The sequence below is a fragment of the Sus scrofa genome, chromosome 1 (assembly GCF_000003025.6).
Source record: "Sus scrofa isolate TJ Tabasco breed Duroc chromosome 1, Sscrofa11.1, whole genome shotgun sequence".
NCBI lineage: Eukaryota > Metazoa > Chordata > Mammalia > Artiodactyla > Suidae > Sus > Sus scrofa.
Window position 1 is genome coordinate 182,354,960 of NC_010443.5, and position 24,864 is coordinate 182,379,823.

The window sequence follows — 24,864 nt, forward strand, 5'->3', positions numbered from 1 at the left end:
TATATTCTTGTCTTTTATGAAACTACATTTACTTTGGTCCATTAAGTTCTTAGTAAAAACTATTTAATAACCAAGATAAAATTGTATTTATGTCATAGACTTTTGAATTTTATTTTTTGTCTTTTGTCCTTCTAGGACCTCACCCGTGGCATATGGAGGTTCCTAGGCTAAGGGTCTCATCAGTGCTGTAGCTGCTGGCCTATGCCACAGCCACAGCAATGCCAGATCCGAGCCATGTCTATGACCTACACCACAGCTCACAGCAACGTGCAATCCTTAACCCACTGACTGAGGCCAGGGATCGAACCCACAACCTCATGGTTCCTAGTCAAATTTGTTTCTGTTGCACCACGACGAGAACTCCTTGACTTTTATTTTAAAAGAGTTCTCACACTTAGTATTCATGAGAGTATCTTGTTTTGTGTCACACAGATGTGTGTTTCTATATCTATATATTCCTCCTTCCAGAAAGTCTTTATTTATTCTCCACCTGCTATGATTAGTCTGTGTGATAGTGAATTGAAATAGTATGGGCATATCCATAACTTTTTTTAAAGATTATGATTACAAATAATATTTGCTTTAAATGTGACCTGTTTTTCTTATGTGAGGCGATAGTTCCTTTTTGAGCTGGTGTGTAGCCTTTTTACAGAAAAATTCACACACACACACAATTTTGCCTACATCAAGACTTAGGAGATTATTTCCCAAGCTCACCCATGGACTATATAGGTATATATGGATACCAGGCTAAGAGTGTCTGATGTAGGGGATGTTGATGTCGAAAATGGTCAAAAGTTCTGTTAGCTATAAACAATTCCTTCTCATATGTGGCAATTAAAGCTTTAACAAATTACAATAGGAAATCATCATTGGGTATCAATTATGTTATTATTAAAGGTGTTGTTAAGAAAAACTGACTCCAGTTTCATAAACACTAAAAAATGACATATGACTTTAATTATACCATCATTCTTCAAATTAAAAGCTTGTTAGCAGAGTATTGTGTCTTTTTAAAATTATTAAAAGGAAGAGAACAGTTTACATGGTGGTAGAGAAAATGGAGCCCTCAAACCATCTAATGTCCAATTACTGAACTGATCTATTTATATATATACTGGCAGTGTATTCATAAATACAATTATAAAAAGTAATAGGATGTTTGTCAGGTCTAGGTCAAATATCCATGTGATGCTTTTTTTATTTTATCCATTGTAATTTGCAAATCAGTTAATGAATGACTTCCTTGGCTTTTTTTTTATGAAAGTTTGCAGGCCACGGGTCGAATCAGAGCTACAGCTGCCACCCTCTGCCTACAGCTACTCAGGATCCAAGCAGCATCTGTGACCTACCCTCAGTTCATGGCAACGCCAGATCCCCAACCCACTGAACGAGGCCAGGGATGGAACCCACATCCTCATGGATGCTAGTTGAATTCGTTTCTGCTGCATCATAACGGGAACTCCTTTCTTCCCTTCTTACTTTGGTGGTGGTATTTTTTTAAAAATTGGTTTGGTGTACGTATTTGAAAAGTATGGATTCCTCTACTTCTAAGTTTGATTTTCCTCATCTGTTAAAAACCAAAAAAGATACTAGGCCCAGAAGAAGTACCATATACCTAAACTTTATTAAAAGTATAATATTAACTGACTCAAAATCCTTTTAAAAAGATATTGAAAGCCATGTAGTTTAATAATAAGGTGAAGTGTTAAGTTTAGCATTAAAGTAAGAAAACTTTCTTGAGTATTATGTGCAAATTATAATATTAACTGACTCAAAATCCTTTTAAAAAGATATTGAAAGCCATGTAGTTTAATAATAAGGTGAAGTGTTAAGTTTAGCATTAAAGTAAGAAAACTTTCTTGAGTATTATGTGCAATTTCTATTAGCAATTTTTTCTACTTGCTATTCTTTCTTGATATTTTCTAGTTGTTTTCTATTCCCAAGTATTCTTAAAAGTACACCGTTTAGGAGTTCCCTTCATGGCTCAGTGGTTAACGAATGACGATTAGGAACCATGAGGTTGCGTGTTCGATCCCTGGCCTTGCTCTGTGGGTTAAGGATCTGGCGTTGCCGAGAGCTGTGGTGTAGGTCGCAGACGCTGCTCAGATCCCGATTTGCTGTGGCTGTGGTGTAGGCTGGCCGATACAGTTCAGATTCCACCCCTAGCTTGGGAATCTCCATATGCCGCGGGACTGGCCCAAGAAATGGCAAAAAGACCAAAAAAAAAAAAAAAAGTGCACCGTTTAGATTTGCTTAAAAGTGATGGTATTTCATTTGCAGCATAACAATTTTCAGATGAAACTTCATTCATTACTCTTTTGGTTATAAACTCACCACAGACTGGGTAGGATTCTGAGGGGGGGAGAAAACTATGTAGTTTCCTTTGCCAGTTTATGGTGACTAGGATGTTTTCCCCGTTGTTAATCTCGAAGGGGCAGAGCGGATTCGGATTACCCCTCTGCCTTCCGCAGCCCCATCTCCTCTACAGGGGGTGAGCTCCCGCTGCGGCGCCTCTGGTGCCCCGCCCCCCCGCGTCTGCGCTCTCGCGAAGGGGCGGGGTTGCGGCGCGCTGACACCTGGCGGCCGCGTGGGGCGGGCAGAAGGCGAGCGTGGGCTGGGATTGGCTGGGACGGCGCGAAGGAGGAGACGGTTGTAGGGCTAGTGTTGGTGCCAGAGCCTGGCGGCCTGAGGGGCGCGGAGATTCGTGGGGGAGGGAGACGGCAACAGCATGGCGGCCGGGCACGAGCCGCCCAACTCTCCTCTTCCCGGCTGTCGCCGCCGCCGCCGCCGGAGTCGCTGGAACTCTTTAGTCCGCGTGTGTTAGTTGTAAGCCCGCTGCCTACTCATCAGTCCTCTGGTCCACCCGCCCTCCTTCCTTTCACCGCCACTGCCAGCCCCAGGGTCGGTCGGCCGGTAACTCCCACTCCCACCCCACCCACCCACAAGCCGGCGGGCCTGGGCCATGGAGGACGTGAAGCTGGAGTTCCCCTCGCTCCCGCAGTGCAAAGAAGACGCCGAGGTGAGTCCATCCGGTGACTGCCACGCACAGGCCTCCTCTTGTGGTTCCTCGGCCGAGGGGCGACCCCAGGCCCCAAACGTCGAAGCCTCCGGGTTTCGGGAGCCCTGTGGCCTCCTGAGGGCGTCCCGGGACCTCGGGGCGGGGCCTCGCGCTCCCAGGCCGTCAGCCCCAACCCTGGCTCACTGACTAGTTCCTCTTCTCTCCGTGGACTCCTGGCAGGGGCCGTCTGCTCTTCTTGATTGAGGTAGTCGGGCGAAAGCTGTCCTCTCCCTGCCAGGTTCGGCGTCGAGGACTTACTCGGAGTAAGGTTCCTCTTTTATGGCCAAGGCAATGCGAGAGTAATGTTTTTAATGTCGTTTTGAGGGATAGTGTTTGGTGTCATCGATTCTGTTGTGGGACCCATTGCCCCACGTGTGGAATAGATTCTGGGTCCTGAGCCTGGACGTGTGCCTTCAGAAAGTTTCCCGAGGCAGTTGGTTTGTTTTGGTTTGATTTTTGGTGTTTTTGAAGAAGAATAAAAATGTCACAAAACTAGCTCATCTGAAACGGAAAACTTCATTCGAAAAACTTGCCGTTTGGAGGGAAGTTAATATGAAGAGCAAAATTCTTAATAACTTGGGATCTCTGGATTTCTAATTAGGGGTTCTTTTTACCCTACCGTATTTCTTTCCTCTCTAACGTTTGTATTGAGTTTTCTCCCATTTATTTTTAGAGTACTTTATGGTATTTCAGACTACTAAATTAGAATTTTTCTCAAGACTGTATTAGTAACAGGACAAGGATATTCAGTTATGCTTTAGTTGAATTAAGAAAGAAAGAAATCTAAAATTTCTGTTTTTAAGAGATCATTCAATTTATACCAAATATTCATTCTATTGAATATCTTCACTTATGGTTCACATTTTTTATTTGGGAGGGATGTTTTGCTTGTAGTAATCCTTGAGAATTTCGTGTTTTAAGAGTGGACTCTTAAATGGGGGGAAAAAGTAGAATTTAGGTTAGGTTAAAAATGAATTAACACTTTTTTCTTTGTTTTATATGAAATAATGTGAAAGAAGAGGATGCTTTTACATCCTGAAAATGATTGAGTAATTTCAGCACTGGCATCAACTTAGAAATAATGTAGAGCCTTCCCACTTTTCAGGTTAAGAAATTGTACCTTACTAAGAATAAATAATATGCCCAGCACAAGACAGTGACGACCTTGATCTCCTGATTCTTAATTTATTGTCCGGTTTATTTTATTTTTTTTCCTTTCTTTTTTAAATGGAGGTTCCCAGGCGAGGGATCTAATCAGAGCTGTAGCCACCGGCCTATGCCAGAGCATAGCAAGGCGGGATCTGAGCCGCGTCTGCGACCTACACCACAGCTCACGGTGACTCTGAGCGAGGCCAGGGATTGAACCTGCGACCTCATTGTTCCTAGTCGGATTTGTTTCCGCTGTGTCACGACGGGAACTCCTTATTGTCCTGTTTAATACACCTCAATTCTTTCCTGTTCTAATCTTAATAGTTCTAGTTTAAAATGTTTACAGACCTTTTATCTGTCTTTTTTTTTTTTTGTCTTTTTGCCATTTCTTGGGCCACTTCCGTGGCATATGGAGATTCCCAGGCTAGGGGTCAAATCGGAGCTGCAGCTGCTGGCCACAGCCACAGCCACAGCCACGTCAGACCCAAGCTGCATCTGCAACCTACACTACCACTCACGGCAATGCCGGATCCTTAACCCACTGAGCAAGGCCAGGGATCAAACCCACAACCTCATGGTTCCTAGTCAGATTCGTTAACCACTGCGCCACGACAGGAACTCCTAGTCTTTTATTGTGTAAATAATATATTTTATCCCTGCAAAGATTTTTATGAGGAATATAGCTTTCTTGTGTTGGACAGAAGTAATGCTTAAACCTGGTATATAGTGATGCATATATTGAAAGCCAAATCATTCCTTATTTCATAGCACTGGATGTTTGTTGTCTTTTGGTTGGAGGTACAAAACCAGAGGAAAGTAAGCAAAAAATAAAAGTAACTAAAGCCAGAAACTTTGAAATGCAGTTGGTCTCAGGGACTTGACTAGATAGTATTATAATGCATCAGAACTGCCTATGGTTTTCACTAATGCGTGTCTCTACTTTCTCTCAGGGTCTGTTCTTTTTCTTGGGCTTCTCTTCAGATAATGGAGTTTTGCCATCAGTTGCTCAAGAGGATCACATCTTTACAGCCTTCACACTGAGGAGTAAAAGTGCCTTTCTATAAGCTTCATTGTTTAAAACCTAGAGGGCTGGCCCAATTTAGGTCATGTGCCTATTCTTTGAAAGAGTCGAGAGAGCCAGGAAGGGATGAATACAGTTAAGAGTCAGTCTAGGTCATGTACTCACTTACTGGTTTGGGGGAGTAAAGTTTATCATTGGTAGCTCTCCCACCAAAAGCAGAGGAGCATTTCCACAAAAGATGGAGGATGCTCTCTGAGCAGACAAAACTATAAATAACCATTAAATAGGACTCATGATAAACTAATAAAACAGAATGTTGATTTTCTAATTTCTAGTGAGTTATGTTAAGTGGCAAATGGTCATACACGGTTCAGATGACAAGCTAGCATAGTTCTGTACACATAGGAAGCACTACCATCAGAATCCAAACCTTATTTTAGTTAAAAAAAAAAAAATCAAGTAGTGGGATTTCAATGAAGGCTCGTAATGATTGGTGTAATCAGGCTATGATAGCTTGATGATCACTTCTATAAAAATATTACCTCCAAGTTTCTTGAAATACTGGTCAGGGCACTCCTTATAGGACAGGGCTAGTAAACATTTAGCAGTGTTGGAGATTCTCTTGTGGCGCAGCAGGTTATGGATCCCGTGTGGTCACTGCAGTGGCTTGGGTTGCTGCTGCAGCTGGTTTGACCCCTGGCCTGGGAGATTCTACATGGCACTGGTGCAGCTAAAAAAAAAAAAAAAAAATTAGTTCTGTTTAGATCAGTTTGCAGAAAGATTGTCATTTCTTTAAACTGCTGTGATTCCCCATTGTTTCGAGGGTGAAATTCAAACCCGTAATTTATCATCTGCATGATCTTGAATGAACTGGCATCTGCCTACCTCCCTAGTAATAAGCTGCTCTTCCTCTTGCTCCATTCTCTGTATGCCTTGTCCATATTCATCTTCTCTCAGTTTCTGGAATCCTTTAATTCCTCCCTGCCCTCACTACTTCAGGACCTTCATGTTACTCTTTTCCCCTGCCATGACTGCCAGCCTTCCCCTTGCCCTCACCTAATTAACTACTTGCTCTTGGGTTAGATCTCACTTGAGGCATTGTTTCTTCAGAGAAGCATTCCCTGATTTCGCCAATTCCTCCTGTCCCCTCTCCCATTCTCCAGACTAGTTAATCCTGCAGATTTATAAACCTCTGTTGCACTTGGTATATTTATGCCTACCTTTGTAACAGTTATCATACTTATAATTTTGGTCAATGTCTGATTTCCATGGTAGCCTAAAAGGGAACTTTAGGCACCAATAAATTCTTGCCACTGTTTCTTTCTTTCCTTCCTTCTTTCTTTCTTTCTTTCTTTCTTTCTTTCTTTCTTTCTTTCTTTCTTTCTTTTTTTTTTACATTTTATTTTATTTTTTAAATTTATTTACTTTTTTAATGATCATAACAATCTAATTTCACAGAATTTCCATCCCACAACCCAAGCACATCCCCCAAACTGTCTCCTCTGGAGACCATAAGTTTTTCAATGTTTGTGAGTCAGCGTCTGTTCCGCAAAGAAGTTCAGTCTGTCATTTTTTCAGATTCCACATGTCAGTGAAAACATTTGATGTTGGTGTCTCATTGTATGGCTGATTTCACTTAGCATGATAGTTTCTAGGTCCATCCATGTTGCTAAAAATGCCGCTATTTCGTTCTTCTTAATGGCTGAGTAATATTCCATTGTGTATATGTACCACACCTTCTTGATCCACTCCTCTGTTGATGGACATTTAGGTTGTTTCCATGTCTTGGCTATTGAAAATAGTGCTGCAGTGAACATCAGAGTACATGTGTCTTTTCAAGTCAAGGTTTTCTCTAGATAAATGCCCAGGAGTGGGAGCCACTGTTTCTTTCATTTAATAGTATTTGATATACATCATAAGCTTGATGAATGTTGAATTAATGAAAGAATCTTAATTAGTAGTATTTAAAAATACTACTTAAATACTTAAAAAGTAGTATTTTTTACATGTGAAGAAAAAAGAGCAACTTACAGCAACCATTTCTTTTTCTTTTATTTATTTATTTATTTTTTGTCTTTTTGCCTTTTCTAGGGCCACTCCCGTGGCATATGGAGGTTCCCAGGCTAGGGGTCCAATCGAAGCTGTAGCCATCGGCCTATGCCAGAGCCACAGCAATGCGGGATCCGAGCCACATCTGCGACCTACACCACAGCTCATGGCAACGCCAGATCCTTAACCCACTGAGCAAGGCCAGGGATCAAACCCACAACCTCATGGTTCCTAGTCGGATTTGTTAATCACTGCGCTACAACGGGAACTCCTCTTTTTCTTCTTTTTTTTTAAGGGCCGCACCTGAGGCACATGGAGGTTCCCAGGCTAAGCTTAGGTCTAATCAGCACTACAGTTTCTGGCTTACGCCACAGCCACAGCAATGCAGTATCCGAGCCGCGTCTGCGACCTACACCACAGCCCACCACAATGCCGGATCCTTAACCCACTGAGTGAGGCCAGGTATCAAACCCACAACCTCATGGTTCCTAGTCAGATTCATTTCTGCTGCGCCTCAATGGGAACTCCTATGGTAACAATTTCTAAACAAATTAGTTGAATAGTTAGGGCTATTGCTAATTCAAAAATTATTATTTTTTTTTTTTTTTAAGGCTGTACCTGCAGCATATGGAGGTTCCCAGGCCAGGGGTCTAATTGAAGCCATAGCTGCCAGCCTACTCCTTAGCTGCAGCAGTGCCAGATCCAAGCCTCATATGCGACCTACACCACAGCTCACGACAATGCTGGAACCTTAACCCACTGAGTGAGGCCAGGGATCAAACCCGTATCCTTATGGTCCCTAGTTGGATTCGTTTCCACTGCGCCATGACAGGAACTCCCAAAAATTAATGTTTTATCTTTTTTTCAGAGAGAAAGTGAGATGTAATTTATTTCATTTGCAATTTGGCAACTTAAATGTTATCCTTTCCATTTTCTTTTGTCTTTTAATTCCCTTCTTACAGAATCAAAAATAAGAATTACTTAATGTGTCTGAGGATTCCTCTCCTAGCCCCTTTAAGTTTAGAATGGTGCTTTTTTAACCTGACTGTAGAGTAGAATCACCCAGGGAACTTTTAAAGTATAACCATTCCTGGCCCCTATTCTGCTTTAATTGGTTTAAGATAGAGCTAGATAATTCTGATGGCCACACTGCAGCATATGGAAGTTCCCAGGCTAGGGGGTGGAACCTGAGCCATGGGCGCAGCAATGCTGGTTCCTTAACTCACTGTGCCATAGCAGGAACTCTGTAAGCATCTTACTTAAATGCCCCTTTGCTTTTCCACATCCCTCCAACCCTCTCATTTTTAGAATGAAAATCTCTTTTGGTCTTATGGTTTAAGCAAAGCTTGAGCTAGGCATGGAAACTAAAGGAAAGAGCAAATTCTGAAGAGGACTATCTTTATTTGTTTATTGATTTTCGAACATTTTAATAGCATTTTTTCTATCCCCTAAGAGTGATTTTATAGATCGTATAACTGCATTAACTTGAGAAGGAAGAAGAGAGCCTGAAAGTTGTTTTAATACGTGGTACCTTCTAGCTCATATTGATCGAAGGATTTTTCACTGGTGAATTAATTTCTGTCAGAAGCATGGTGGGAGTTCCTGTCGTGGCGCAGTGGTTAACGAATCTGACCAGGAACCATGAGGTTGCAGGTTTGATCCCTGGCCTTGCTCAGTGGATTAAGGATCCGGCGTTGCCATGAGCTGTGGTGTAGGTTGCAGACGCAGCTTGGATCCTGAGTTGCTGTACTTCTGGTATAGGCCGGCGGCTACAGCTCCGATTAGACCCCTAGCTTGGGAACCTCCATATGTCGGGGGAGCAGCCCTAAGAAAGGCAGAAAGACAAAAAAAAAAAAAAAAAAAAAAAAGCATGGTGTGTTTCACAGTAAAGCTTATTTTTGTCTTCCTTGGCTTGCTTTACTTTGAAAAATATAGTTAGATAATTTGGCTAATCATCAAAGTTTGGGAAATTGATTCTACTAATAAACTACGGTAGTAACTCAATAATGGCAGTCTGCCCCATTAATACTACCCTCTCTAAAGTGATGGATTTTAGAAACAGTGTGGGTGGGCCGAGATTAAGATTGAGTATGATACAGGTAAGACTTGGTTATTTAAAACATGTTCAGACAGATAAGTGTCTGGTAGAGCAGGACTGTGAGTATGGATGACTTTTAAAATCTTGACCTAGGCGTTCAAGTTAGGGAATCCCCTTGTGGTACAGCCGGTTAAGGATCTTGTGTCACTGCAGTGGCTCAAGTTGCTGCTGTGGCATGGGTTCAGCCCCTGGCCTGGGAACTCCACATGATGCAGATAGGACCAAAAGAAATAAAAAATCTTGATTTCGAACACTAAAGCCAAAATTGATAGACGGGGCAGGTTTAAGATTTGTTCTGTAGGTAGTAATCAGGGCTAGATAAACAGAGGGTAGGCTCCTGAGAGCAGAATCTGATGCTAGTACCAGGAACTATTCCAAATGAAATTTTCTGTGGGAAAAAGCCTTCTAGATTTCAAAGGATCCATGCCTGTTACAGCAGGTCGTGCTCACTAAAGTAGGCTACATGTTTATCTGTCCTATGAATAGGAGTAATTTTTCATTCTCCCATATAGCTTGCTTTTTACACCTATAATATCTCTTCTATAAAAACAACGTATATGTTCTATTGAATACAACTAATGGTAAGCTCAAAATTCATTTGAAACCTGTTTCCCTTAAAATTCTATTCCATATGCTCAAGTTTAATATAAAAGTTTTAATTAGTGTCATTTTCTTTTTTCTTTTTTTTTTCTTTTGGCTTTTCAGGGCTACACCCACAGCATATGGAAGTTCCCAGGCTATGGGTCGAATTGGAGCTATAGCCACCGGCCTACACCACCGCCACAGCAACTTAGGATCTGAGCTGCATCTTCTGCCTACACCACAGCTCACTGGCAATGCTGGGTCCTTAACCTATGAGTGAGGCCAGGGATCAAACCTGCCTCCTCATGGATCCTAGTCAAATTCATTAACTGCTGAGCCACAAAGGGAACTCCAGTGTCATTTTTTGAAAACACTTTTTTTCTCCAGGAAAAAAAAAAAATCTTCAGGTAAAATTGATGAACCAGAATATACCAGAAAGAAGCATGTATTTATTCTGTGGCTATAAGTGCCTTGGCATATTGCATTAGTATTCCCTAGAAATATGAACACCATTTCTCTATATGTGTTCCCTGTTTTTCTTCTTTTATCACACATAGTTGGAATTTTCATTTTAGGCAAACTCCAAAGAACATGTTTCTTTCCTTTCTCTCTCTTTTTTTTTTCTTTATTTTTTTTTAGGGTCACACCTGCAGCATATGGAAGTTCGCAGGCTAGGGGTCAAATTGGAGCTGTAGCTGCTGGCCAGCAACACCAGATCAAAGCTGTGTCTTAGACTTATACCACAGCTCAAGGCAATGACAGATCCTTAACCCACTGAGCAAGGCCAGGGATCAAACCCGCATCCTCATAGGTACTAGTTGGGTTCTTAACCCACTGAGCCACAACAGTAACTCATTTTTTTAATGGTTTTCTTCTTTCTCATAGCTCTGATAAGTTTTTTTAGGAAGGTAAGTTCCCACTGTGGCATGGTTGGTTAAGAAACTAACTGCAGTGGCTATGGTCCATATGGAGGTGAGGGTTCAATCCCTAGCCTGGAACAGTGGGTTAAAGGATCCAGTGTTGCAACAGCCAGGAGCATCCAACCTACAGCCGTAAAAAGAAAGGAAAAAGAAATAAGATCCATAGAATCTCGTGCTGTGGATCTCCTCAATGCTTATTCTGTGACAGGCTCTATGCTCAATGTTAGGGGTTCCACTAAAATTACAGAGCCTAACTTCTTTAAAAAATGTTTAATATAAAAAGGTTATAACATATTGGTAAGTTAAAGCAGGTAAACATTCGGTTTGTATAATTTGATTACATTTCCCTCTCTACTGGCTTGTAAATTCCATATATTTTTCTATTCTGTTAATCTCTATAATTATTATTTTATATAGTCAATATTTGTTTAAATATAACTATATGTTATATAGTTTTTTCTTACATTGAAAAACTGTATAGTTTAGTGATTAAGAGAATGGACTCTAGGAGTCAGACTACTGGAAGTCAGGTAACTAGGCTCTCTGTGCCTAAACTAGAAATGTAAAATAGAGACAGTAGTACCTTTTCTTGAGAAAAACATCTAAAAGTTTCTTTAATAAGTGTCTGCTGGTAGTAAACTTTTTTTTTTTTTAATGGAATTGTCTTTTTTTTTAGGACTTCCCCCACAGCATGTGGAAGTTCCAAGGTTAGGGATCGAATCTAAGCTATAGCCTATACCACAGCCATAGCAATGCAGGAACTGAGCAACATCTTTTACTCGCACCGCAGGTCGAGGCATTGCCGGATCCTTAACCCACTGAGCAAGGCCAGGGATCGAACCTGTGTCCTCATGGATACTGTAGTCGGGTTTGTTACTGATGAGCTATGACGGGAACTCCTGGAATTGTGTTTTATTTTACTCCTTGAAAGAGGATTTTCTCAGCATATATTCTAGACTAACAGTTATTTATTTCACCACTTTTAATGTATTATTCTTTTGTCTTCTGGCGCTCCATCCTTGTAGTTGAGAAGTCAAGGTCAGTCTTACTGCCTTTGCTTTTTATGTAATCTGTCTTGTTTGTCCGGATCTCTCCTTTTTTTTTTTTTTTTTTTTGCTTTTTTTAGAACCGCTCTCGCAGCATATAGAGGTTCCCAGGCTAAGGGTTGAATCAGAGCTGTTGCTGCCAGCCTACACCATAACCACAGCAACATCAGATCTGATCTGTGTCTGCAACCTACACCACAGCTCACAGCAATGCTGGATCCTTAACCCACTGAGTGAGGCCAGAGAACGAACCCGAAAACTCATGGTTCCTAGTCGGATTTGTTTCCACTGTGCCATGACGGGAACTCCTCTCTTTTTTTTAATAGAGATAAAATTTACATGGAGCGTGATAATATAGATGTTAAGTGTACATTCAGTGAATTTTGATAAATATATATACCATTGTAACTACTGCTTCTATAAGACATAGACTATTTCTACTAACATAGAAAGTTATTTTATATTCATTTCCAGGCAACCTCTACCCTATTCCACATTAGGCAACGAATATGATGATTTCTATAATCATAGTTTAGTTTTATCTATTCTTGAACTTCTTGTAAATGGAATAATGCAAAATGGACTTTTTAATTTATGGCTTCTTTCTGAACATAATATCTGTGAAATTCATCTATATTGTGTGTGAGTAGTTGATTCTTTTTTATTGCTGAATACTATTTCATTGTATGAATATATCATTGATAAACATTTGGGTTACTTGGGGTTATGATGAGTAAAGCTGCTTTGAATATTCTTGTACAAGTCTTTTTGTGGCATATGTTTTCATTTCTCTTTGGTAAATCCTAGTAGTGGAATGGCTAGATTAATAGGGTAGGTGTATGATTAACATTTAATTTTATACTCCTTTCAGCAATGTTTGAGAGTCCCACTTGCTCCACATCATCACTAACATTCAGTGTTGTCATTTTTTAACTGTAGTTATTAGTAGGCATGTAATGGTGTATCTTGTGGTTTTACTTTGTATTTCCCTAATGGTTAATGATGTTGAGTACCTTTTCATGTGCTATTAGACATTTAGATATCTTCCATAATGAGATTCATTTACTTAGCCATTTTAAAAATTAGGTTGTTCTGTTGTTGTTTTTTGGCCGCACCTGCAGCATGTGGAAGTTCCTGGGCCAGGGACTGAATCTGAGCTACAGCTGTGACCTCCACCACATTAGCCCACTGTGCTGGATGGGGATCAACCCTCACCTCTACAGCGACTTGAACTGCTCTAGTTGGATTCATAACACACTGCAGCATAGCGGGAACTCCAAATTGTCACTTTATTATTGGTGTGTAATTTTTGTTTGGGGTACAAGTCTCTTATTGAATATGTGTATTACAGATATTGTCTTTGTGACTTGATCTTTGATTTTCTTAGCAATATATTTCATTGAACAGAAGTTTTTAATTTTTGTGAAGTGAAATTTGCTAAATTGTTTTTCCTTTGTGCTTAGTACCTTTTGTGCCCTCTTTAGGACATCTTTGCTTTTCCCAAGGTTCCAAAGATATTCTATGTTTTATTGTAGGAGGTATATCATTTTTGTATTTATGTTTATACACTCACTTTTTTTTTTTCAACGATTATTTATTGAATGCCTGCTATGTGCCAGGCACTGTCATCAAGTGTTGGAAATAGATATAGCAATGAAGACAGATGAGGAGGTATGTATGTGTTTGTGTGTGTATGTACCCAGGTGTGGTCAGGATCAAGATTCATTTTATTTTTCCAGACATTTATCCACTTGTTCCAGTACCACTTGTTGAAAGACTTCTTTTAATATTGAATTACCTTGGTGTCTTTCAGGAAAATCAATTGACTGCATATGTTTAGTTCTTCTGGCCTCTGTTCTTTTCCATTTTTCTATTTGCTTTTAATCTGGAAAAAGAAATTCTTTTTTCTGTGTTTGCTATGCTGCTATTTCACTGTTTACCCCCACATTTCTTTCTCTTATCATGCTGGGATTTACTGTTCTGTTTCCAAGGTGTCTTTAATCAGTTTTGGGAACTTCTCATTAATACCTTGTATATTCCTCCTTTATTTTCTCACCCCTCCTTCTTGGAAGGTAGATTCTATGGGTGTTAGACCTTTTAATTCTATATTATATGTCTGTGAACTGCTTATATTTTCCAATCTTGAATTTAGGTTATTTCAGTAGTTTTGTTTTCCAGTTAACAAATTCTCTTTATCTGTGTCCTTTCTTCTATTTAGCCTATCTGGTGAGTTTTCATTTTAATCGTACTTCTTCATGTCTACATATTCCTTTTGATTCTCTTAAATTTAGTTTCCTGGAGTTCCCTGATGGCATGATGGGTTAAGGATCTGATGTTATCACTTCTCTGGCTCAGGTTGCTGCTGTGATGTGGGTTCAATCCCTGGCCTGGGAACTTCTGCATACCATAGGTTTGGCCGAAAAAGAAAAAAAAAAATTAGTTTCTTAATTTTTGGTCATACTGTGATACTCTTATTTCTTTAACTATATTAAATGTGTTGCATTTTTCATTAATGGAATCATTATCTGCGGTCTTTGTGGATGTGATTCAGTTGTATCGATTTTTATGGTGGCTCATTTCCTCTTTTTTATCTTTAATGGACTTTTTTATTGTGAGTTCATTAGAACTTACCTGTTTGAATTGTTTCTGATCTAGGTTTAGGGTATGTTTTTCCAGAAAGATGCATTGGCTTCTCTCAGGAACCCACAGATACCACAGACACTGTCTACCCAGGACCACTTGACCTTAAATTTTCTCTTGGCCTCAGAAAGATAATTGAATTCTAACCTCAGTGAGGACCAAATTGTGATTAGGAAAACCCCACTCCACTCTTACTACCCTCACCTACTCAGGATCAAAGCTAGGAAAGGCAAGAGTACTCATTTATATGGGGATGAGGGCTTGCACAGGGTGTTGCCTTTTGAAGTCCCACTTTTTTGGTTGTGATCTGACTGCCCACTTTAAGCAGGTCCTAGGTTTTATCTCACGTAAAGTATCATTTAAAAAAAGCCATGGTGAAGTTCCCATCATGGCTTAGTGAAAATGAATCTGACTAATATCCATAAGGACGCAGGTTCAATCCCTGGCTTCTCTCAGTGGGTTAAGGATGTGGCATTATCTTGAGCTGTGGTATAGTTCGCAGACACGGCTTAGATCCAGATTTGCTGTGGCTGTGGCATGGGCCAGCAGCTAAGGTTCCGATTTGACCCCTAGCCTGGGAACCTCCATATGCTGTGGTTTTGGCCCTAAAAAAATAAAATAAGGCCATGGTGAGGATGTGGAACGACTAGAACTCTCATACATTGCTGGTGGGAGCATAAATTGGTTTTGGAAAACTTTTTGCATTGTCTGATAAAGCCAAATATAGACCTACTCTGTGATTTATTCATTCCATTGCCACTTATATATCCAAGAGAAATGAATGCATATGTTCATTAAAGGGCACATAAAAGAATTTTCATGGAGTTCCCATCGTGGCTCAGTGGTAATGAACCCGACTAGCATCCATGAGGACATGGGTTTGATCCCTGGCCTTGCTCAGTGGGTTAAGGATCCAGTGTTGCCATGAGTTATGGTACAGGTCGCAGATGTAGCTTGGATCCCACATTGCTGTGGCTGTGGCGTAGGCCAGCAGCTGCAGCTGCGATAGGACCCCTAGTCTGGGAACCTCCTTATGCCGAGGGTGTGGCCCTAAAAGAGACAAAACAACAAAAAAAGAATTTTCATAATACCTTTATTCATAATTGCGAAAACCTGGAAGCTTCTTAAATCTCCACCAACAGGAGAATGATTAAATCATGGAATATTTATACAGTAGTATACTGTACAGCAACCAGAAAGAACACACTACTGACATGTACAACAACATGGATGAATCTTAGAGGCATTAGGTTGAGTGAGATAAACCAGACATAAAATACTACTGCTGTATGATTCCATTTATAAGAAGTGCCACGAAGGTCCCGTCATGGCCCACCAGAAGCAAATCTGACTAGCATCCATGAGGATGCAGGTTTGATCCCTGGCCTTGGCCAGGGTTAAGGATTTGTTAAGGATCCCGAGTTGCTGTGAGCTGTGGTATAGGTCACGGATGAGGCTTGGATCCTGTGCTGCTGTGGCTGTGGTAGTGGCCGGCAGCTGTAGCTCTGATTCAACCCCTAGCCTGGGAATCTCCATATGCCGAAGATATAGCCCTAAAAAGACCAAAAAAAAAAAAAAAGCCGGAACAGACAATCCTGAAATCTGTAATAATAGAAATCAGTGGTTACCTCTGAAGAGGAGATATTAACTGAGAAGAGGAATGAGGGAACTTTCTGGAATGATGGAAATCTTGATCTGAGTGATGATTATATGGGTGTGTATGTTTATAAAAATTCATTGAGCTCCTTATTCAGATTTGTTTTTTTTTTGTTTTTTTTTTTTTTTGTCTTTTTAGGGCTGCACCTATGGCATATGGAAGTTCCCAGGCTAGAGGTCAAATTGGAGCTATAGCTGCTGGCCTACACCACAGCCACAGCACGACCAGATCCGAGCCTCATCTGCGACCTATACCACAACTCATGGCAATGCCTTATCCTTAACCCCCTGAGTGAGGCTAGGGATCGAACCTGTGCCCTCATTGATACTAGTTGGATTCCATACTGTTGAGCCACAAGGAACTCCAGATTTGGGCATTTTAACCCTTCTTTATGAGTTTTTTTATGCATTTATTTTATTTATTCTTTCATGGCCACATCCATGGCATATGGAAGTTCCTGGGCCAAGGATTGAATCCAGGATGCAGCTATGGCAACACTGGATTCTTTAACCCACTGCACCAGGGCAGGTATCAAAGCTGCATCTCTGCAGCAACCTGAGCTGCTTCAGTCACATTCTTATCCCACTGTGCGACAGGGGGTACTCCTATGTTTCCATTTTAAAACAACAGAAGAGTTCCCTTTGTGGTAGTTTGGATACTGAGTTGCTGTGGCTGTGGCATAAGCTGGCAACTGCAGCTCTGATTCTACCTTAGCCAGGAAACTTCCATATGCCACCAGTGCGGCCATAAAACAAAACAAAACAAAACAAAACAAAAGCAAAGAAATATAAGGGTGTGAAAAAACCAGCAGATCTTTTCAAGATACTCTGTTTCAGTTCTCAGTACCCTTTCTGGGTTTGCGTTTTCTTGTGTTTGCGAGTATGCGTCTGTCCCGGGATTTCCTTTCTCTGTTAGTCCAGCTATGCATTTAAAGATACTTTTAGAGATATACTTTAACAGTCATTACAGAGATGGTTTCTCAGAGTTTGTAGTCTACTTCTACTACATTGCTGAGACCATTTTTCAATATTAAAGACAAAAAATGTATTTTGCTTCTCTACTTAAAAAAAAAAAAATGCTGTCATTGTAGGAATGTTATTTACTCTTTCCATTGGAAATATACAACATTTTTCTACCTTCTGTGTTAAAAATACTTCCCTGACTTGGGGAATCTGGATGGAGGGTAAAAGAAATTCCTTGTAGTATTTTTTTAGATTTTCTGTAATTCTAAAATTATTTCAAAATAAGTTTCTTTAAAAAATTCTTTTGCAGGGAGTTCCCATCGTGGCGCACTGGTTAACGAATCCGACTAGGAACCATGAGGTTGCGGGTTCGGTCCCTGCCCCTGCTCAGTGGGTTAACGATCCGGCGTTGCCGTGAGCTGTGGTGTAGGTTGCAGACGCAGCTCGGATCCCACGTTGCTGTGGCTCTGGCGTAGGCCAGTGGCTACAGCTCCGATTAGACCCCTAGCCTTGGAACCTCCATATGCCGCGGGAGCGGCCCAAGAAATAGCAAAAAGACAAAAAAAAAAAAAAAAAAAAAAAAATTCTTTTGCAGTTTGAACCTTATTTATTTTCCTTTTTTGGCTGCCCCATGGCATATGGAGTTCACAGGTCAGGGATCAGATCTGAACCGCAGTTGCAACCTAAGCTGCAGTTCTGGCAATCCCAGATCCTTCAACCCACTGTGCTGGGCCAGTGATCAGACCTGTGTCCTGGGGCTGCAGAGACTCTGCTGATTCCATTGCACCACAGTGGAAAATCCCGGATTTAACTTTAGAAACCTAATTACTATTTATAATTCAGAGTTGTAAGCAACCGAGTTAGAAACCTTTGGAATGTAGTCCATTTGCAAATCAGGACCATGTGTACTGTATTTTGTTCTTTATATCAGTTCACCATAATTGCTTTTTTCTTTTACTAACTTTTAAAATATTTTCTGTCTTTTGCCATTGGTGTTTTGAATTATTTTCTGACTTCTTTGTCTTAGTCTGCATGCCTACAATGAACACTATACTTCTATGAAATGTATCTTTAAAGGGACTCTTAAACCCAAGTAAGATATGGGAAGGCTGTTTGATAAGCATCTGGCAGTTTAGATCAGCAATGGCAAATGCCTATCACATTCCATTCCTCTTTCATCCATTGTACATATTTCTCACTGATCACAACACTCTTCCTGAGTTTTTCTCCATACTGGATTTTGCTATACCATCAGTTCATTAGCGCTGGCATGAATGACAAAAAAATCTACTTGTTATCTCTAATTTATAAGATCTTTTTTGGGAGAAACTTCTGATATATCTATCCTTATAATAATTGAGCTAGTCCATCCATTGTATGAAGTAACATAATCATAATTTTGGAAGCCAAATTATTTAAAGAATTACCTTAATTTTTTTGTCACTTAAATTTTCAGTTTGTGAAGCCAATTGAATCTGCTATTTTTATGACTATTCTTTAAGTACAGTGTATTCTTTAAAAATCCATGCACTTATATATCACATCTTTGACCTTTAGTTGGATAACATTTTTCATAATGTTACTTACTTCTTTTCTTATGTTTTTTTCCATTTTTAAGGAATGGACCTATCCTATGAGACGAGAGATGCAGGTATGACAACCTTCTCATTTATTCAAGCCAAGCTGTATTATTGTTATTATCATTATTAAATAATTTAATTTCACAAAGAATTTGAGTTCTGTTGATTCATGATTTGTAGGTTCATCACTGAGTATTTTATTTTATTTAATTAATTTTTGGGAGGCCGCACCCATGGCATATGGAGTTTCCAGGCTAGGGATTGAGTCCGAGCTGTAGCTGCCTGCCTATGACACAGCTCACAGCAGTGCCAGAACCTTAACCCACTGACCAAGGCCAGGGATCGAACCTTCGTCCTCATAGATACTAGTCAAATTCATTTCTGCTGAGCCACAATGGGAACTCCAGGAGTATTTTAAATATTAACATGTTTAAGGTTAATCATGGCTCTTAAAAAAGATGTGAAAATAAATTTCTCTCTTAGATTAAACCATGAACCTAGTAATATATGTGTATGATTAATGAGTTACTATTTCTCCATCTGAAAAATTGGGTATGTTATTTGTATTTTTGAAAGCAGTTTTGCTTTTTACGTTTGTCTAGTTTAGAATTGACTGTAAAGCAAATCACCCTTTTGACTAATCGTTCCTCTTTGTGTCTGATTTCCAACCAATCCTCCAGAAAATTGAGTTAAATACTCACTGTATAGGATGAAGAAATTAGTGATAGTTAACCCAATGGCAATACTTTTTTGTTTTGCATTTCTTTTGCATTTTAACTTGGCTGGCCCCAAGGTCATGCCATGTTCCCCTTTCTTAGGAATCCATTGACTTCTAAAGATCTGTTTCCTTTTTCTCTTAGTAAAAATTCACTTTTTAAAAATATGTGATTACCCCTGGGACATTTTACTTGGTGTATGGGGAATGCAAATGTGAGTTAAAATTTAGTTTTTGCCACAAGAAGTTGTTAGGAGAAATCAGACCTATATGCAAATAATTATGATGTCCCATAGAGCTGAACTACAAAAACACTGTTAGTATTTAGGGTATAACATGGCCTGACTGAAAACTTTCAATATTGAATTCACAAAGAATAAATTTTAATTTACCATTCAGAAGGTATTTTTTTTTTTTAATTGTAGAAACTGTCAATAATCACTGGTCTTTTTTATTTTTAAACTTTGCAGTACTACTTTACATAGGTAACAGTTGTAATCTTGTTTTATCTTGTGCTACTTTTGATTTGACTGAATAGGGTTTTTTTGTGTCATTCCAAAGGGACGATTTTCTTCATACCTATTTTATTTCTAGACTATAGCAGAGAATAGAAGTAAGATTAGAGGTGTTTTATTAATTTAATAAAACTGCAATATGATGTACTAATTTTACCCAAAGTGCTTATAAAAAGCACTATCGAAATTCAAATACCTGACTTTTCAGAACTGTATTTCAACTTTAAATGTGTCATTTGATTATATAAAAGCACATCTGCATTTGTCTTCGCAATCATTTGCTCATTGTAGCTAAAAAATACTCCATAATTAGCAAGCTTTTTAGCAAATTATTGTAACAACTATGAAAACACTCCACAGATCCATTTGTATGGTACATATTTTGTACAGATTTACATTGCTGATGGTAAATATCTCAATTTTTTTTTCTAGGAAATTTTGCCTGGATTGTTTTTAGGCCCATATTCTTCTGCTATGAAAAGCAAGGTATGAACTTTAGATTAGGCTCATCAAGAGACCTTATTAACCAACTGCTTGGTGTAAATTTTTTCTTTTTTTTTTTTTTTGTCTTTTCTAGGGCCGCACCTGCGGCATATGGAGGTTCCCAGGCTAGGGGTTGAATCGGAGCTACAGCTGCTGACCTTCACCACAGCCACAGCAACACCGGATCCAAGTCGCCTCTGCGACCTACACCACACCACAGCTCGTGGCAACGCTGGATCCTTAACCCACTGATCGAGGCCAGGGATCGAACCTGCTCCTCATGGATACTAGTCAGGTTTGTTTCCCATCATCCACGATGGAAACTCCTGGAGTAAATTTTTTTTAGCAGAGTTTTATTTGGGGAAGGGTCCATTAATATTGCGTATTAACCCTAATTGTTACTCTGGAATACCTACTTATTTCCAAATTTTACTGGACCAGTAATTCTCAAGTATTTGACCACAAATCACAAATGAGTTTTTGTATTTTATCTTTCTCATGAAATCCATGTATTTAAAAGGCTTCCCCAAAACTGACCTTTAAATTATTACTCTTTAAACTATTAGACATCTGTAATTGCTAATCATACCTTCTGAAAAATATGAGATTAAATTAAATCCCAGAATATAGTTATTTAATGTTTTAGTTAACCGTTTCTTATCAAGGATAAGGGAGAGAGTGTGTGTTTGTATGTATGTGCATGTGCACAAACTCATACACACCCGCATATTTTAATTGAAGTGACTCAAATCTTATTTCTGTTTTTCCAGACATTAGAGGTCAGAATGCTTCAGCTTTTAAAGTATTGAAGCATATAGAGAGAGAGAGTGAGAGAGGAAGGGAGAGAGAAAGGGAGAGAGAGAGGGAGGGATATGTCCTATATTCTTAAACTGAAGTGTATGTCTTCAGTTACCCAGTTAAAAGGGTATCTAGTTCAAATATATGTAGTAGTGTTGCTGCCATTTTCTAGAGGATTCAGCCCTATGACTTATGACAATGCTACTAATTCTCTTTGAATTATAATGTGAAACACTCTATCATAAATGTTTTTCCCAATAATCTGCCTATTTAGAAATCAGTATTCTTGTATATACTTACCTGCAGTAGGTTTTATAAAAACTATAGAATCTAAAACTTCCATGATGTAATTTAATGCATTTATGAATTTTAGGTGATTGGGAGTTTTTTTGTTTTTTTTTAAGTTAACTTCATTTCTTTTGGAACTGCAAGACTTTTTGACTGTTGAGGCATATTCAAGAATAACTCTAGTCATTTTGATGACCTACAGCTAAGTTGGAAAGGTGGGATGTTGGTTTTAAAAAAATACAGGAGTTCTGTTGTGGTGCAGCGGAAATGCATCCGACTAGGAACCATGAGATTGCGGGTTCAAATCCTGGCCTCACTCAGTGGGTTAAGGATCTGGTGTTGCTGTGGCTGTGGCTCCAATTAGACCCCTAGCCTAGGAACCTCCACATGCCGCAGGTGTGGCCCTAAAAAGACAAAAGACCAAAAAAAAAAAAATGCACATACACACACTAAGGAAAGGATAGAGTAGGTAACTATAGACTTAATTGTGACTTACTTTGTAAAAACAAATTTTTTGTTACTACCCAAATAATGTAATATTCACAAATACTGACCTTCAAGATGTTTTTAGACTATTCGCTTTTTGTGTTCTCATTGCACTTTATAAATATACCTGTTATATTATTTGTCACATTAAAAGTATTTGTTTATGGGGAGTTTTTCCTTTGTCTACTGTTTCTTAAAAATAATCAGCCTAGGAGTTCTCATTGTGGGTCAGCAGGTTAAGAATCCAGCATACTGTCTGTGAGGATGCAGGTTCCATCCCTGGCCTTGCTCAGTGGGTTAAGGATCCAGTGTTGCTGTGAGCTGTGGTGTAGGTGGCAGACTGCTCAGATCCTGTGTTACTATGGCTGTGACATAGGCTGACATCTGCAGCTCTGATTTGACTCCTAGTCTGGTAACTTGTATATGCCACAGGTGCGGCCCTAAAAAGAAAAAATAAAAGTATTTGCTTAAAAATCTATCTTCTCAGAACCTCTTCCCCCTAACTTCACCTTGGTCTCATTAGACTGAAGAAAAGCTTCTATGGAAAATTTATTTCCCACCATGAGTTACCATAGTATAGCCCATGTTTCTTTTCATATCGTCAAAAAAAATAACAATAACAAAATAATAATGGAGATAAGGAAATCTTAGGAAATAAACTCCTGTTCTAATACTCATTTAGTTAAACCTATCTTTTGTTACATCGAAATACAGTTTTAATAAAAGTTTAAGCTTTTTGCAAATAGTGAACTATTTTTTTTTTTGTAAAATTTTTCTTCTGTTTGTAGGTATAAGACTATAATTCGCTTTGCGTAAATGAAAATATGTTGAAAGTAAAAAACATTTTGTGTGCTATTACTTTTGGGTTCTATCTTAAGGTTTGTTTTTACTTAGTAATCTAATGTGCCTTCCAAACTTGTTAAAATAGATTTTTCTCCCTAATTATATATGTCATCTTATAGTTTCTCACATTACTAAAGTAGATGTGAAAACTTCTTCACATGTCATAGTTAAAATATAAACAAGGAAATGAATATTGAATTCACCTTGGAGGTTCATAAATGTGAATATGGAACATTGATTAATTATTAACCCTACCAAATGCTTACCTTCCTTCCCATGTCTCAGGATGTACTCAGGAAGTGCAGAGATTATTGAACTCTAATCTATGCCAGACATAGGAAACTTTGCTGCAGAAATTAACATTTAAAAAGCACGTTTTCTTAGCTCAGGCTGCTATAATAAAATACCACAGACAATAGACGCTTATTTCTCACAATTCTGAAAGCTAGACGTCTGAGATCCTGCCAGCATGATTAGGTTTTGGTGAGGGTCCTCTTCATGGTTTGGTGTCTTTTTGCTATATCCTTATATAGCAGAGAAAGGAAGCTCTGATGTCTCTTCCTCTTCTTATAAAGGCACTGATTCCATCATGGGTGCTCCATCCTTGTGGCCTTATATAAATCTGTCTAATTTACCTTTCAAGGTCCCACTAAGATCATTACCTTGGAAGTTAGAGCTTCAACATAGGGATTTTAGGGAGTCATAAACATTCAGTCCATAGCAAATAAAAATAATTCTTTGACTTCTTTCATGAATTACTAGTATTGCTGTTCTGGAGTATTTAATACAGCAAGGAAATGAAATATATAGGATTATAGGAGTTCCTGTGGTGATGCAGCAGTAACAAACCTGACTAGTATCCATCAGGATGCAGGTTCGATCTCTGGCCTTGCAGGTTTGATCCTTGACCTTGTGGGTTAAGGATCTGGTGTTGCTGCAAGCTGTGGTATCAGTTACAGGATGCAGCCTGGATCCCATGTGGCTGTGGTGTAGGCCGAGAGCTAGAGCTCCGATGTGACCCCTAGCCTGGGAACTTCCATATGCCATTGGTGCATATGGAAGTCAAAAAATTTTTAAAAACAAATAAATACAGGATTATAAACTGAAAATAGAAAACTCATTAATTCTGATTTTTCATGCCAACATTTATTAAACAGATAGTTATTGAGCAACTACTGTGTTCCATGTACAGTTTACACATACTTAACATGAATCAGTGAACAAAGTCCTTATTCTCATGAAATTTATATTCTAACTATTAAAATAACATCATCTGTAAATTCACGGAAACCTATAGTTACTTGCAGATAAAAAATTGATAGTTTTTAGAGTTGTCATGTTTAATCGCTTTAAATGTAAAGCCAAAAAGCACCACAGAATATCATTTTGAAGTTGCCAGTTTTAACTTTAGGAGAATTTCTAAACCCTAAAAGGTTAATTAGACTTTGTGAATTATATAAATTAATTCTGGCTTATTACATGTAGAAAAAGTGTACTTGGGAGAGGCAAAGAGAGGTATATAGAGATTTGGGTCCTGGTACTACTGTTAACTAGGTCAGTGATGTTGAACAGTTGTTTATGTCATAGTACTCTTCTCTAAAAAATTAAAATCGTGGTTAGTATATGTAGCTGCCATTTACTGAAAATACTTGCCATGTGTCCCAGGTACTATGCCAAACATATTCTCTTATATAATTTTCATAACCACTCAGTGAACAGGTAGTGTTTTCCTTATTTTCATGTGAGAAAACTGAGCCACAGTGCTCAGGTCATTAGCAGAGCTGGGATATAGAGCTTTGGGTCTCATGACTCCAAGCTCACATCTTTAACCACTATTTAGTATTATAAATAAATAATAAAGGGTATATAAATTTAAATTATAAATAACTAATAAAGAGGATATTACACATGATACAAAGGTCAGTATACAAAAAATACATAATGAAGGTATTATTTCCCAGATAAATTATC

General features: G+C 39.0%; 1 protein-coding gene across 6 annotated transcripts in view; it reads left to right on the forward strand.

The window, feature by feature from the left end:
- Positions 2,638-24,864, forward strand: part of STYX (serine/threonine/tyrosine interacting protein) — a 50,196-nt gene continuing 27,969 nt past the window's right edge. Inside the window, exons 1-3 of one of the 6 annotated variants that reach the window (XM_003121793.4) lie at positions 2,638-3,022; positions 18,804-18,836; positions 20,428-20,481. In XM_003121793.4, the coding sequence (XP_003121841.1) occupies positions 2,966-3,022; positions 18,804-18,836; positions 20,428-20,481 (144 nt within the window). In that variant the 5' untranslated portion in view covers positions 2,638-2,965. Of the gene's footprint in view, positions 3,023-3,092; positions 3,325-18,803; positions 18,837-20,427; positions 20,482-24,864 lie in introns of those variants that run through there. The other 5 variants (XM_005659958.3, XM_013993418.2, XM_005659959.3 and 2 more) reach the window with 5 other exon arrangements.